The sequence below is a fragment of the Nerophis ophidion genome, linkage group LG09, assembly GCF_033978795.1.
Source record: "Nerophis ophidion isolate RoL-2023_Sa linkage group LG09, RoL_Noph_v1.0, whole genome shotgun sequence".
Classification (NCBI taxonomy): Eukaryota; Metazoa; Chordata; class Actinopteri; order Syngnathiformes; family Syngnathidae; genus Nerophis; species Nerophis ophidion.
In genome coordinates this window covers 16229449-16244259 of record NC_084619.1, presented here as the reverse complement: position 1 = coordinate 16244259, position 14811 = coordinate 16229449, and the positions used below count along the sequence as shown (strand labels likewise).

The following is a 14811-nucleotide window of genomic DNA, read 5'->3' as shown; positions in this document are numbered from 1 at the left end:
GGGTTCCCGACGTCCTGGAGGCCAATATGAACCCAAGAGATTTAGAGGTAAGTTTATGTAAGCTTAAAAGCAATTTAGTTCGATGAATAAAGTTTACTTTTGCTAACATGAGCAGCTAAAGCTAGCGCGCTAGCTATAGGTCTGTGTAAGTTGCTATGAACAAATACTATTTATTTCTTTTAAATACATCTACGTTTACTTTTAAATACATCGGATTAAAGCGTCTATCGTTTTTTTGTAATCGAAAAATTGGAATAATACAATATTACTGTAAATGTATCATTAATGACCGTTGGTTAGGAGATGATGATGCAATTTTTTTTATATCAACTTGACCGTTGATCAAAGATGTGTTTGGTGACACGTGACCTGTCCTGGACAGTATAAATCACACCCATCATAAGTTTTTGGTTCATTTAGTCACTGTTTTGTGGTCAGAACATCTCACCTCTGAAGCAGAACTAAACATTAGCTTGATTTCCAGACATTTGGATACACTTCTTGGTGAGTATTTTTAATCATTTGGGTTTTCAAAACATTTGAAATCTTAGTTGATTGTGTTATTTGTAATTGTAAGAACAGTGAAGATGGTTGGACATTTTATGAACTTTTGGAGGTTTATATTTAGGAAGGTTTTTTGTGTCTGTGACAGCAATCTCCATCTTTGCACCGGCATGGCGCTGACACCAAGAGAGGTTAATGGAGAGGAGGCAGATTGGTACGAGCTCCTGATGCCACTGCTCGAACCCATGGTGGAGATGGGCGTCCTGGACAATGATTCACCACCGCCTCCACTGGTTGACCCAGACGACCTACCCATGTTAACAGAAAATGATATAGGTTACCTGGGTGACCAGTTAACTTACTCCAGTTGCATGCAGCCATCTTACCTGGACATGAACCCACTAGGTGATGTTACCAAGCAGGTAAGGGTGGGAAAACCAAACATTAAATTAAAAAAGAAAACTATCTGACGGAATATATCAAATTCCTCTTTCTTCTCCACAGTACATGAACCATCAGTACCCGGTGTCTGATTGGCCTGTTCATCACCTGTATGCTCCCACACCACCGGTAAGAACTTTCACACATGCACACACGTGTGCTTTACACTTGGCAGTTAAGTGAACAGAGGATTTAATTGGAGTGTTCATTAAGAAGTAAAAAGTCTATCAGATTTTAGTATCATCAATCCATTTTCTACCGCTTATCCATACAATGAATTGATTAACGTGGACCCTAACTTAAACAAGTTGAAAAAATTATTTGGGTGTTACCATTTAGTGGTTAACTGTACGGAATATGTACTGTACTGTGCAATCTACTAATAAATGTTTCAATCAATTCGGGGTCGCGGGGGGTGCTGGAGCCTATCTCAGCTGCATTGACCCTGGACAAGTTGCTACTTACAATAAACAAATTGGTTGGGCATAGAAAGTGGTTGATAATATGGGGTTCTGGGTATTTTTTCTGTTGTGTTTATGTTGTGTTACGGTGCGGATGTTCTCCTGATGTGTTTGTCATTCTTGTTTGGTGTGGGTTCACAGTGTGGCACATACTTGTGACAGTGTCAAAGGCCTACTGAAACCCACTACTACCGACCACGCAGTCTGGTAGTTTATATATCAATGATGAAATATTAACATTGCAACATATGCCAATATGTCCTTTTTTGTCTACTATATTGCAATTTTAAATTTTGCGCGAAGTATCCTGTTGAAAACGTTGCGCTATGATGACGCGTGTAGCGGACATTTCGTTCCAGCCCCGATCCCAGCTACAAGTCGTCTGCTTTAATCGCATAATTACACAGTATTCTGGACATCTGTGTTGCTGAATCTTTTGCAATTTGTTCAATTAATAATGGAGACGTCAAAGAAGAAAGATGTAGGGGGGAAGGGGTGTATTGCGGCTGCCTTTAGCAACACAAACACAGCCGGTGTTTCCTTGTTTGCATTCCCGAAAGATGACGGTGAAGCTTTACTATGAAACAGAGTGGTCAAGCGAACATGGTTCCCTACCACATGTCAACCGGCAGGTTTCGGTGAGAAAATTGTGGTAATAAGTCGGCTCTTACCGTAGACATGAGCGAACAGCTTGCGTCGTTCCTCGTGCACCTGTCAAAGATGCAGCTGCGGACTCTGTTGCCTCCTCCGACCGGCCGCCCCCGAACGTGGGATGCTTCCACCGTGGAGGAGGGTGAAAAAAAATCTCAGCCCGGCCCCAACGGCTGCTTTCGCTTCGCCTTGTCGAGAAACGTGGCTTTCCAGGATTATACTAGTAAATGTGTTTAATAACATCTGAATCGCTCCCTCTGCCGTCTTTTTTTTTTCATCCTCGCTCAAATTAATGGGGAAATCGTCGCTTTCTCGGTCCGAATGGCTCTTGCTGCTGGTGGCCATGATTGTAAACAATGTGAGGAGTTCCACAACCCGTGACGTCACGCGCACATCTTCTGCTACTTCCGGTACAGGCAAGGCCTTTTTATTAGCGACCAAAAGTTGCGAAGTTTATCGTCGATGTTCTCTAATAAATCCTTTCAGCAAAAATATGGCAATATCGCAAGTATGACACATAGAATGGACCTGCTATCCCCGTTTAAATTAGTAAATCTCATTTCAGTAGGCCTTTAAAGCTGTTTAAACGGCCACCCTCAGTGTGACCTGTTTGGCTGTTGACCAAGTATGCCTTGCTTGTCAATCAGTCCACTACCTCGCTCTCTCTGTCTCTGTCCCTCCCTCAAGAATGTTGCTGCGTACACACACCTTCACAATTTATGTTTTAATCCTCTTTTAAACCTGTACATACATTGAAAATACACGCAACCTTGACACAAAACGCCGGACATTTGAGGCATTTAAGAAACCCTGTCTGGACAGTCCCGCAAAAGAGGACATTTCCTTACTTGGACATGAACCCACTAGTATGTCTCATCAATGGACACAGTTTGACTCCATACATGTTTTTGTGTGCTCAGCAGTGTCTTGAAGTACCCCCAAAGTTTCTGCCGGAGCATGCAACTCAAAAGGACATTCCTACCGCCATAAAAGTCTCTGCATCAAAGTAAGAGTTTGATATTAAATATTTTTCATTTCACTTTTAATAGATATATACAGTTTAGGTGGATATTTGGAGGTTTTTTTCTTAACCATTCAATTATTTATACATCTTTCTTTTTTTGGTTTGTTTATGTAGAAAAAGGAAATGTGAGCTCCTGGAGGGTGGAGAGAAGGCCTATATTAAAAAGCCGCCAAATGCCTTCATGATCTTCAGGAAAGAGCAAATGTCAACAGTCAAAGCTCAGCTGAATATCAGTAACAATGCTGAGGCTAATAAAGTCCTGGGTAACATGGTTAGTATATTCAAACTATGAACTTGCATGTATATGTGTTCAGAAAGTAAATTGCTGTATTTCCTCCTATTATACTGTAGTTTATATGGCTTGCAGACAAGAGGTATTGCTCTGTCAAAGTTTCACCTATTGAAGTTTGCACTTGCTGCTCAGCCGTAAGAACAGGCTCATGTTGTTCTCTATTTTGTTGAATCCACTGGCAAATTATGGCAGTATGATGTCACAGCAGCTTCATATTTATTCAAGGTGAAAAATACTGAAACTGTAGTTGTGTGTGAAAAATGTATGTTTATGTGTCCCCAGTGGAAGTCGCTCTCAGCGTCGCAGCAGGAAAATTATCGGCTTGCTGACGTAGAGAACAGAATCCACCGGGAGTTGTACCCAAACTGGTCCTGCACAGACAACTACGTAAGTCCACCATAGTCATGTTCATCAATGAACATGCTTTCTATCAGTTCATGTGAAGTGTTCTTCATATAAATGTGTGTGTGTGTGCCTGTTACAGGGCAAAAGAAAGAGGAAGCAGAGAGCAACAGTCTCAACAAGGATCAATCAATGTGTTTGTCACTGTGTGACAGAATAAAATGCAGACCTGCAAACATGAATGCACTTTGATGCTCCCTAGTAGGTATGCATTTTTACATTCAGGAATACCTTTTCCTCCAATTGAGCCTTAACATTTGACTTTTGTCATGTATTGACTAGGACCAGCTACATAACTATTCCCCTTCACTCTTTAATTACCATCATTAGCTCGAGACAAACAAAAACTAACAAGCTAATTAGTCGATGAGAATGGAGTTTGCTCTCAGACGTCATGTCACGCAGTTAACGCTGACAAAAAGCCATGAAAGCAGGGTTTTTCAAAGGGCGGTATAGCAGCCGATTTGTAGAAATAAAATTAAACTGCAAACTTTGGAAAATAAAGCTAAAGTCTTAATGTAACGAGAAAACAGACAGACTTCATATTTTGTTGGATCTTCCGGGGTAAGACATCATCAACCATACAACTTAATGCATATAAATATATAAATATATTTAGCCCTCATTAATGCATAAAGACATTAATCACAGCTGGGATCTCGCCTTGCCCCACTCAGATATAAACACTTTAAACGTTATTTTATAGCTGATGGTTGTTATCTTGTGAGATAGGATAAGATAAAATACAAATGTGTTGACAAAAGGTTGAGCACGTTACTGTGTACCACATTCTTGTTTACGCGACAAATATCCTTGAGTGGTTTTTATGGTAGTTAAACTAATAACAAATGTGTGCCTGCCAGGATTAGACTAAAATAATAATTATTCATCCCACCTTTTCTTGTGGTCCCTCAAACCAAGTAGTACTGATTTGTTTTATGTCTGAGTTTAGTGGTAATCAACTTTGTGTGACCCAATTTGACAAATTAGTAAAATGTTGCAGACAAATAAAAACGTAAATATTTTTCTCTTGTTGACATCAGAACAGGTGGGAAGGCATGAGACGAGCATATATTAAAATCCCTACAAAGGTGCGTTTGTCAATCAGTGATGTCACAAATAGTCCACTGTTAACTAAATACTATCAAACAACATTCAGAGGGAAAATAACTGTAAATGTATCATTAATGACCACTGGTTAGCAGAGGATGATTTAAATTTGTAACCGTATCAACTTGACCGTTACTCAAATAGGTATTTGGTGACATGTGACCTGTCCTGGACAGTATAAATCACACCTATCATAAGTTTTTGGTTAATTGTTTTGTGTTCAGAAAATCTCACCTCTGAAGCAGAACTAAACGTTAGCTTGATTTCCAGACATTTCTTGGTGAATATTTTAATCATTTTGGTTTTCAAAACATTTAAAATGTTAGGTGATTGTGCTTATAAGAACTGTGAAGACGGATAGACATTTTATGAACTTATGGAGTTCTATACTTAAGGATGTTTTTTTTGTGTCTGTTACAGCAATCTGGGGATTGCTGTAACTATTTACTGGAGAGGAGGCAGATTGGTACGAGCTCCTGATGTCGCTGCTTGAACTCATGGTGGAGATGGGCGTCCTGGACAAGATTCACCACCGCCTGCAGTGATTGACACAGACGAACTACCCATGTTAACGCTGTTAACAGAAAATTACATAGGTTATCTGGGTGACTAGTTAACTAATTCCAGTTGCATGCAGCCATCTTACCTAAACATGAACCCACTAGGTGATGTTACCAAGCAGGTAAGGGTGGGAAAACCAAACATTCAATTGAAAAAGAAAACTATTTGAGAGAATATATGAAATTCCTCCTTCTTGTCCACAGTACATGAACCATCAGTACCCAGTCTCTGAGTGGCCTGTTCATCACCTGCATGTTCCCACACCACCGGTAAAAATTTTGACACAAACACATACACACTTTACACTCAGCAGTTATATGAATAGAGGATTTAATTGAAATGTTTAGTATGAACTACATAGCATATCAGATTTTAGAATGTATTAGTTACGAGAAGCAAATTGGCCTAGCATAGAATGTGTCTGACAATAAAAAAATAGATTGTCAACCAAGTTTCATGGTGGAAATTCAAGTTTACTAAGATCAGTTTACCCACAAAATTGACCAGAAGTTCTCAGGTTAGATTACAATGTTTTTTCGGGGTCTTTTTTGTGATCAAGTACATCTCACCAATGGACACAGTTTGATTCCATACATGTTTGTATGTCCTCAGCAGTGTCTTGAAGTACCCCCAAAGAGGTTGCCGTAGTGTGCAACTATAACTCATGAACACATTCCTGCCTCCACAAAGGTCTCTACATCCAAGTAAGAGCTGGGTATTAAATGTTTTAAATTTCACTTTTAGTAAATGTTTACAATTTAAGTGGATTTTTGTAGGGTGCTTTCTTAATCATTCAATGATTTATACTTCTTTATTTTGTTTGTTTGTGTCAAAATAGGAAATATGATGTCCAGGAAGGCATGCTTAATCATCTTCAGGAAAGCACAAATGTCCAAAGTCAAAGCTCAGCTGAATATCCGCAAGGTGACGAATCAACACAACAACTAAACAAGTCAGGTGTGATTGGAGATGAGTCTTTGCACAGCTGCTAGTTCCCAGCTTTGTGAATGCACTGCTGCTGCTGCAACATGTGCTACCTGAAGACTCAATGGACAATGCTGGGAGTTTGATTTCCACAATAAAGTGGACTTTGCTTAGAAGATGGCATTTCACTATAACATTATCACATTTGGACAAGCAAACATGAAACATGACTCTCAAGTCATGCCTCGCAATTACTGTTTCATATGTAACATGTAAACATGTTGTCTTTTAATGACAATTTCATAGAATACATTTAATTTTGTATACAATTGCATAATGATGTTTATTTATATCTATGTCCTGTTACAGTTAATACTCTTAACACTTTTATGTTTTCTATTAGTGCCAGTCATCTAAACAAGAGGCCCCATCTCTCCTACTCCCGCACACTCAGCATTGGCTCTCCACAGGGCTGTGTGCTGAGCCCTTTGCTGTCTTCTCTCTACACCCATGACTGTAGTCCAGCCCATCCGGAGAACACCATCATCTGCCGATGACACAACTGTGGTTGGACCCATTACAGGGGTGGATGAGTCTGCATATAGAGATGAGGTACTGAAACTATCAGCGTGATATTCAGTGAATAACCTGGCACTGAACACCACAAATACCAAGGAACTCATCTTTGACTTCAGGAAAATCACTGCAGAACCCGCACCCCTCTACATCAACGGCAATGAGGTGAAGAGAGTAAGCTCTTTTAAGTTCCGCGACACCCTCATATCTGCTGACCTCTCCTGGACCCCAAATACAACTATGGTCATCCGGAAGGCCCAGCGGACACTCAACTTCCTGAGGGGTGCTGAGGAAGAACAGACTGGAGATGCAGCTGATGGTGACCTTCTATCGCTCGTCTTTCTAGAGCCTGCTGACGTACTGCATAACAGTGTGGTACGCCAGCTGCACTGAAGCAGACAAAAAGGCGATTCAGAGGGTCATAAACTCTGCACAAAAAAATCATCTGCTGCCCCCTCCCCTTCCTGAAAGATTCACACAACTCCCGTTGCCTCAACAGAGCAAAAAACATCACCAAGGACAGCACACACCCTGGCTTCCACCTGTTCGACCTGCTACCATTGGTCAGGTGCAGCTTTTTTCCCAAGCCGTCACCATCTTGAACTCAGACTTATAAGTATGTCACCCCTATACAATATCCTATTCTAATACCCTACTGTGCAATATTACCCTTCAAGTACAATACATCCGACAATGATTGTAATTACTCCGGTACTCTTGTCTTGTTCTTTATATCGTACAGTATTTTGTATATTGTACAAGATTGCTTATTTTTATTGGCTCATAGTCTGTTTTTTTCAATACTTATTTTTTTATCTTTATTACTTTTGTGTAATTTATTTTTATCCCATATTTGTTTCCATTACCGCACCTTAAGTTGGAGTCTTTTTTATCCCGTTATATGCAAACATAATGACAATAAAGTCCATTCTACTCTATTCTTCTATTCAATAGGTAATACAAATATTATTGCTTGTTATTGTTTAATTTATACCAGTTTTAAGATGTGTACTTGAATTATTTTGAAGTTAGTTATTTTCAAAACAGTTGTATTGTGTTTACGTTGAAATGTTTCAAATACAAAAAACTTCTGTGGCAGAATTTGTATTTATTTATTTTAATCAACATGTGTATTACTATGAGGGTTTTTTGGGGGGGAAAAAATTCTCCTATAGGATTCCTAAAAAGTTTGGGCCACCTGTAGTTCAACTCTACTAAATAATCTTATATGATCTACTATGTGGGCTTCACGGTGGGAAAGGGGACAGTGCGTCTGCCTCACAATACAAAGTCCTGGGTTCAATCCCGGGCTCGGGATTTTTCTGTGTGCTTCCTCCCACCTCCGAAGACATGCACCTGGGGATAGGTTGATTGGCAACACTAAATTGACCCTAGTGTGTGAATGTGAGCGTGAAAGTTGTCTATCTCTGTTGGCCCTGCGATTAGGTGGCAACTTGTACAGGGTGTACCCGCCTTCCGCCCAATTGTAGCTGAGATAGGCGCCAGCTCCCCCCGCGACCCCAAAAGGGAATAAGCGGTAGAAAATGGAGGGATGTTCTACTAAGTGTAACACATTTTATTTTAGTACTATTAACTTTTCGGAGTGTGTAGTTGGTTTTAGTCTGTACGTGACGCCATTTTGGACAGCATACTTAGTTTTCATTACATTTTTGTGACCCTTACTGCTCATTAATGTGGTTTTTACTGCTTTTATATCGAGTTCCCGACATCCTGGAGGCCAATATGAACCCAAGAGATTTAGAGGTAAGTTTATGTAAACTTAGAATCAATTTTAGTTCGATGAATCAAGTTTACTTTTGCTAACATTATAGCAGCTATTGCTAACGCGCTAGCTAGGTCTGTGTAACTTGCTTTGAACAAATATTTCTTTTAAATACATCGAGAATTTAAAGCGTCAGTCGTTTTTATGTCATTGAAAAATTGGACAAATGCAGTATAACTAAATGTATCATTTTTTGTGGATTTATTGTTAATACAAGATATCAATCTGTTGAGAAAATATACACTTTAAAATGAATATTTATATGAGTTACAATGTGTCTTAAGATAAAGCAACAGATAATGATAATAAACAAAAGACAGTAAAAGTCGTTAGCAGCTAACGGAACACAAACGAGATTGTTACGATCAATAACAAGAGAAAAATGTTACAGCTTATTTTCAAGGTGTTGAAATGACAGGAATCATAAATGACGTTGCAGTTATACACAACACACCACAGCTAATACTCTCCACATTTTGGGACGTAAAACAAGCACTTTAGTCTTTGCTCGCCAAAAATAGCGCGGGCAATTACTGCGCAGGCTCGTAGATGTAGCTGCCCTCGCCGCCCGTGTTGACGCCTTTGGGCCCGAAGAGCACGGCGTAGCACGGCTTGTGGCAGTACGGCTGGCCATCATGCTGTGCATGGCTGCCGGCGGACAAAGTCTTGCCGCACCTCTCACAGCGCAGGCAGGGGCGATGCCAGTCTTTGCCCAGTGATGCCACCTTCTCAGCAAAGTACACTTTCTTGTTACATCTGGCACATAGGTTGGAGAAGGTGGTGATGCTGCCAGGCTTAGAGAGAGGCTTGCCTGAAAAGGTCTTCTCCTCCGCTCTGGAGGACGAGGAGTCCCCGCCAGTTGTTGGGATGTTGTTGTTGTTGGCCGGGGTGTCGTACACGTAGGAGCCGGCGCCGCCGATGTTCACGCCTTTTGGCCCGAAGAGGGCAGCGTAGCACGGCTTGTGGCAGTAAGGCGTTCAGATGCTGGTTGCAGCGGTCGCACTTGAGACACAATTTGTGCCAGTCTTTGCCTAGCGATGACACTTTCTCAGCAAAGTAGACCACCTTGTCACACTTGGGGCATTTCGAGTGTTTCAGCTTGATCTGACTTAAATGACTATACAAACTGGACGGTTGAGCTTTACCCTACTCACTGGGAACTTTATTCAACAGTTGCCATTCAACATACACGGCACACTTCTCCCGGTGCATCACTCTAAAACCTCTGAGTAGGAACAACACACGTACAAGCAATTCCTATTGCTACATCCCTTTTCTTTAAAAAAAAAAAAAAAGAAAGTGTTATTTTCAAATTTTAAATCCAACAAAATTAACTTTTAAGTTGCTACTATAGAAACTCAAAATAGTATGCATTTTCAAATTGCTACTTAATTGAAACATTCTTAGTGCAAAACAAATTTTACATTCAGTTTCGCAGTGCATAACTTTTCTATTTTTCTTTTCCTTTTAGTTACCACACAATGTATCTTAGCTTTAGCTTATTTTTAGAACATAACCATAACAGCCTTTACTCATCATACATCAACCTCAGTTCACATTTCTTTCTTTTTTTTTCTCTGAAGGTAAATACTCACAAAGTCATTCAAAAGTCTTGGACGCTGTACCACACGTCCTGACCGTGTAGTGGTTTGTAAGCTCTCAGTGTTTTGAGACACTGGGTCGAATCTTGTCTCAGTTTGTGATTGTTCTGACCTGTCCGGTTGCGTATCCACAGCTTTTCTCAAATGGCGACGATTTCTTCTGAGAACACTGCCTGTGTCCAGCTCCACTGCATCGGATTTGTTACCAAGTGGAGTGCCCACTGTAGCCTTTCTCCATAAGGTGTTCGTATCAAAAGGCTGCACTCTCACAACATCACCTGGTTTCAAAGAGTCCATGTCCTTGGCAGTTTGGTTGTAGTATTTTGATTGTCTCTGTCGGTTCTTCACGACTCCTGACCCATTGTTGGTCACTTTTGGCTCTAGTAGGCTGTCTCTAATCGGCAGAAGGGTCCTTGTTCTTCTGCTTAAGAGTCTTTGTGCAGGGCTTGTATCCAAACCTTGAGTTGGGGTGTTGCGATGGTCCAAAATTGCTAGATATGGGTCCTGTCCAGCTAGTTTTGCCTTCCTCATCAGTCGTTTGGCAGTTTTAACAGCTGATTCCGCTTTGCCATTACTTTGCTGATAGCCAAGAGAGGAAGTTTTGTGCATAAATTCCCATTTGCGACTGAAATTTGCAAACTCTGCAGAACTAAATTGGGGTCCGTTGTCTGAAAAAATAACGTCCGGAATGCCTTGTCGTGCCAAGTGAGCTTTCAGCTTTTGAATGACTGTGCTTTACTCTGTATCTGGCAAGTAGTCCACCTCCCAGAAATTGGAGTAGTAGTCTACAGTCACTAGATACTCTTTGTTGTCAAAAGTGAACAAGTCTGTTCCCACTTTAGCCCATGGTCTGGTAGTGATCTCATGGGGCTGTAGTGTCTCTCTTTGTTGTTTTGTGTCCATAGATCGACATGTGTCACATTTAGCAACATGCTTTTTGATATGGTCGTTCATACACGCAGTCTCTTGCCCTCCTGAGGCATCCCTCTGTTCCCAGGTGAGAAGAGTGAATCCTCTGAGTGATGTCCTTTTGGAGCGAGTATAGAATCACGACTCTCTGTCCCCTGAAAACCAGTCCATTTTGGGTGCTCAGTTCATCCTGTAACGAGTAAAAGTTAGTTATTTCAACAGGTACACCTTTTTTATCTTCTGGCCACCTTTGTTGGATAGTGTTGATTAATTTTTGTAGTTCTGGATCTGATCCTGTCGCTGTGCGTATATTGTCCATTCTTTCAGCTTAGATCTGCACATAATCAACCATGTTGACACATTCGACCTCCAACTCAGTCTGACTTTTGTTGGCGTTTTGCAGGTATGCCCTACTCAAAGTGTCAGCGAGTAGCATGTCACGTCCAGGCATATACATGATGTTCAGATCATACTTATGTAGTCTGAGAAGCAGTTGCAGTCTTATAGGAGCGTTTAACAGTGTTTTTTTGATGATAGTCTCTAGAAGCTTGTGGTCCGATTGCACTCTGACTAGACGACCATATGTGTATTGGTGAAACTTTTCCATGCCGAACACGATAGCCAAACATTCTTTTTTAATTTGTGCATAGCCTCTTTCTGTCATCGTCAAAGCAGGACTTGCATATGCCACTGGTTTATCTCCTTGTGTTGCGCTGCTCCTAGTCCTGTTTCACTTGCATCGCACTGTAACATCAACTCTTGTTCCGGGCTGTAGTATTTCAATACTGGAACTTGTGTTATCTTGTCTTTGATTCTTCTGAATGCATTTTCCTGCACGTCTGTCCATTCCCATAGACACTCTGTGTGTGAGTTGTCTTAGTATTTCACAATCGTCTGACAGACGCTCATAAAACTTGGATAAAGAGTTGACGTTTCTTACCAGTCTCTGAACACCTTTCACATTTGTCGGTGCAGGCATTTCAGTGAGGGCGCGCACTTTTTCTGGGTCAACTTTGAGTCCTTCCGCCGTGAGCAGATGACCAATATAGGAGACTTCCTGTTTCCTGAGCTTGAATTTGTCCGTGTTCAGCTTGATGTTTCTTTCTGTGCACCTTTCTAGAAAAAGTCTCAAGTTCTTGTCATGGTTCTTTACTGCATCCTCTTTTGTGTCTCCTTCTCCTGTAATCAGGATGTCATCTACGATGATGTAGTTGCCTGGCAAATTCTCTAACGCCTGTGTTACTTTACGTTGAAACACTTCAGGCGCTGGACTGATGCCCATTGGCATTCTCAGCCACCGAAATCGACCAAAAGGAGTTGCAAATGTCGTCAGATAGGTCGACTCTCCATCTAGATTCACGTGCCAAAAACCGTGCTTCACATCACACACAGTGAAAACGTTTGCTTTTGCTAGGTCTGGTAAAATGTCATCTATTGTTGGAAGTGGAAAATGGCTTCTCTTCAGAGCTTTGTTGAGTGGTCTTGGGTCGATACAAATTTTGGGCCTGCCATTGGGTTTCTGTACCGACACCATGCCACTGATCCATTCGGTGTTTCTTTCTGTCTACAAGACTTGTGATTTCCTCTTTAAGTGGTTTCATCATTGCCACTGGAACTCTTCGTTTTGGAAGTTTGACGGGCTGCACAATTGTGTCAATTTCCAGTTTATATTCACCTTGTAAGCAGCCGTCACCTGTAAACACGTCGTGAAACTCAGTCTTTATGTCGTCCAGCTGCCAAGTGTCTCCTGTCACTGGCTGTTTTGTCACAATACTATCCAGTGCATAAATGTTGTCGTATTGGATCTGAATGAGTTTCATTGCTTCACTTGCGCTGTGGCCAAGAAGTGCAGTTTTACAGTCTGCTCCAACAACTTGAAACTCAACTTTGTACTTCTTTCTTGGATTTGTCATCTTAACTTTGCATTTTCCTAACGGACACAACTTAGACTTATTGTACATTACCAACACCTTGTCAGTGTGCTCCAATCCACATCTGGATTCAGCAGTTTGATTGGAATGACGTTGCAAGTTGCCCCGCAGTCAATCTGGAAATTCACAGTGTTTTCCTTAATCTTCATCCCAGCAAACATTTGCTCTGTTTTGCCGTTTTGTTTCTCTATTTGGTTCACTTCTGCTGCTTTTGTTGTTACTACTGTGACTGTCATTATCTCTTCACATGAATCTGAATCAGTCTCTGCTATTGTGTGAACTTTTTTCTTGTAGTATTCTTTCATACCTGTACAACTTCTGCATGCCACTGCAAATTGATTGTCCTTGCCACATTTCTTACATTTTTTTCCAAAAGCTGGGCACTTTTTGCATGAGCCTTTCATGTGTTTTTCCACAGTATTTGCAAGATATTTAATTAATCTTGACTTTTCTTGTTGCATGTTTCACTACATGTACCGGTACATCCTCTGCACCATGTCCTTCTATTGCTTTGCTTTACTCACCTGAAATATCCAGTAGCTTGCAAATTAGTAAACATTTGTCCAAATCTAACTTGTCCTCTCTGAGTAGTCTTTCTCTCCAACTTGAGCTGTGCATGTCGCAAACAATCCCGTCTCTTACTAGTGAATCTTTTAATTGCCCAAAGTTGCAGGAACTTGCCAGCGATCTCAAGTCGGTCACATACGTGTCCATTGCTTCTCCCGCAGCTTGGTTACGTGCAAAAAATCTGTATCTTTCCACGGTTTCATTCATTTTGGGGTTGCAATGTCCATCTAGCTTAGTGATCAAACTGGAAACAGTCACTCTTATGTCTGAGCCCATTAACGTTCCACATAGCTCTCTGCCACGTTCTCCAATGAGGTAGTAAAAAAGTTTTACCAGCGCTGTTTCTTCTGCATCCGGCATTGCTACCTCGATATACAGCATAGATATTTTTTTCCAGGTCTTCCATGACTTGCCAATATTTACAGAGTCCATACACCATTGTTGAGGGGTTTTTAATCCATCCATCCTTGTACCTCTTGAGCTTGTATTTATTTCCTGTTCAGTGGTCATGTCACGGAGCTCACTGTTATGCTAACAGCACTTAGCTTCCTTTAGCTTCGTTCGAAATAAAAATCTCCGTTTTCCGGTTCATGCGCTGTCCTCACCGTTCAAAACGCTCCGCTGCCACCATGTTTCAACTTGGTCTGTCGTCAATGACTATACAAACTGGACGGTTGAGCTTTACCCTACTCACAGGGAACTTTATTCAACAGTTGCCATTCAACATAAACGGCACACTTCTCCCGGTGCATCACTCTAAAACCTCCAGGTAGAAACAACACACGTACAAGCAATTCCTATAGCTACATCGAGGACATGTTCGGTGCAGGTTGATGGAGCTAAAAGTGGATGTTTGGTGTTTTTTTGAGCGTCAAATACGTGCACCTTGTGCCCAATGAGTGCTATGTAAATGTATCATTAATGACCGTTGGTTTGGAGATGATGACGTAATTCTGTAACCGTATTAAACTCGACCGTTACTCAAAGAGGTATTTCGTGACACGTGACCTTTTTCTTTCTTCTTTTGTTTAATGGTGGTTGGCAAGCAACCTTCTGGTGTGCATTACCGCCACC

At 41.1% G+C, this 14811-nt stretch overlaps 1 protein-coding gene and 1 pseudogene across 2 annotated transcripts; one reads left to right on the top strand and one right to left on the bottom strand.

Annotated features, from left to right (window-relative positions):
• The first annotated feature begins 660 nt into the window (after positions 1-660).
• On the top strand, positions 661-7867 carry LOC133558770 (transcription factor 7-like 2). Of its 2 annotated transcripts, none has more exons than XM_061909931.1 (12): positions 661-926; positions 1009-1074; positions 2978-3063; positions 3196-3352; positions 3656-3760; positions 3858-3980; positions 5306-5567; positions 5650-5715; positions 6062-6150; positions 6285-6370; positions 6774-6982; positions 7066-7867. In XM_061909931.1, the coding sequence occupies exons 1-6, from the start codon at positions 675-677 to the stop codon at positions 3933-3935; spliced, it is 744 nt and encodes a 247-aa protein (XP_061765915.1). In that variant the 5' UTR covers positions 661-674; the 3' UTR covers positions 3936-3980; positions 5306-5567; positions 5650-5715; positions 6062-6150; positions 6285-6370; positions 6774-6982; positions 7066-7867. The 2 variants fall into 2 exon arrangements, with proteins under 2 accessions (XP_061765915.1, XP_061765914.1); XM_061909930.1 differs by having other exon boundaries at positions 6059-6150.
• A 1063-nt stretch (positions 7868-8930) lies between these two features.
• LOC133559764 (cysteine-rich protein 2-like) lies at positions 8931-12527 on the bottom strand (annotated as a pseudogene).
• Between the last annotated feature and the right edge of the window lie 2284 nt (positions 12528-14811).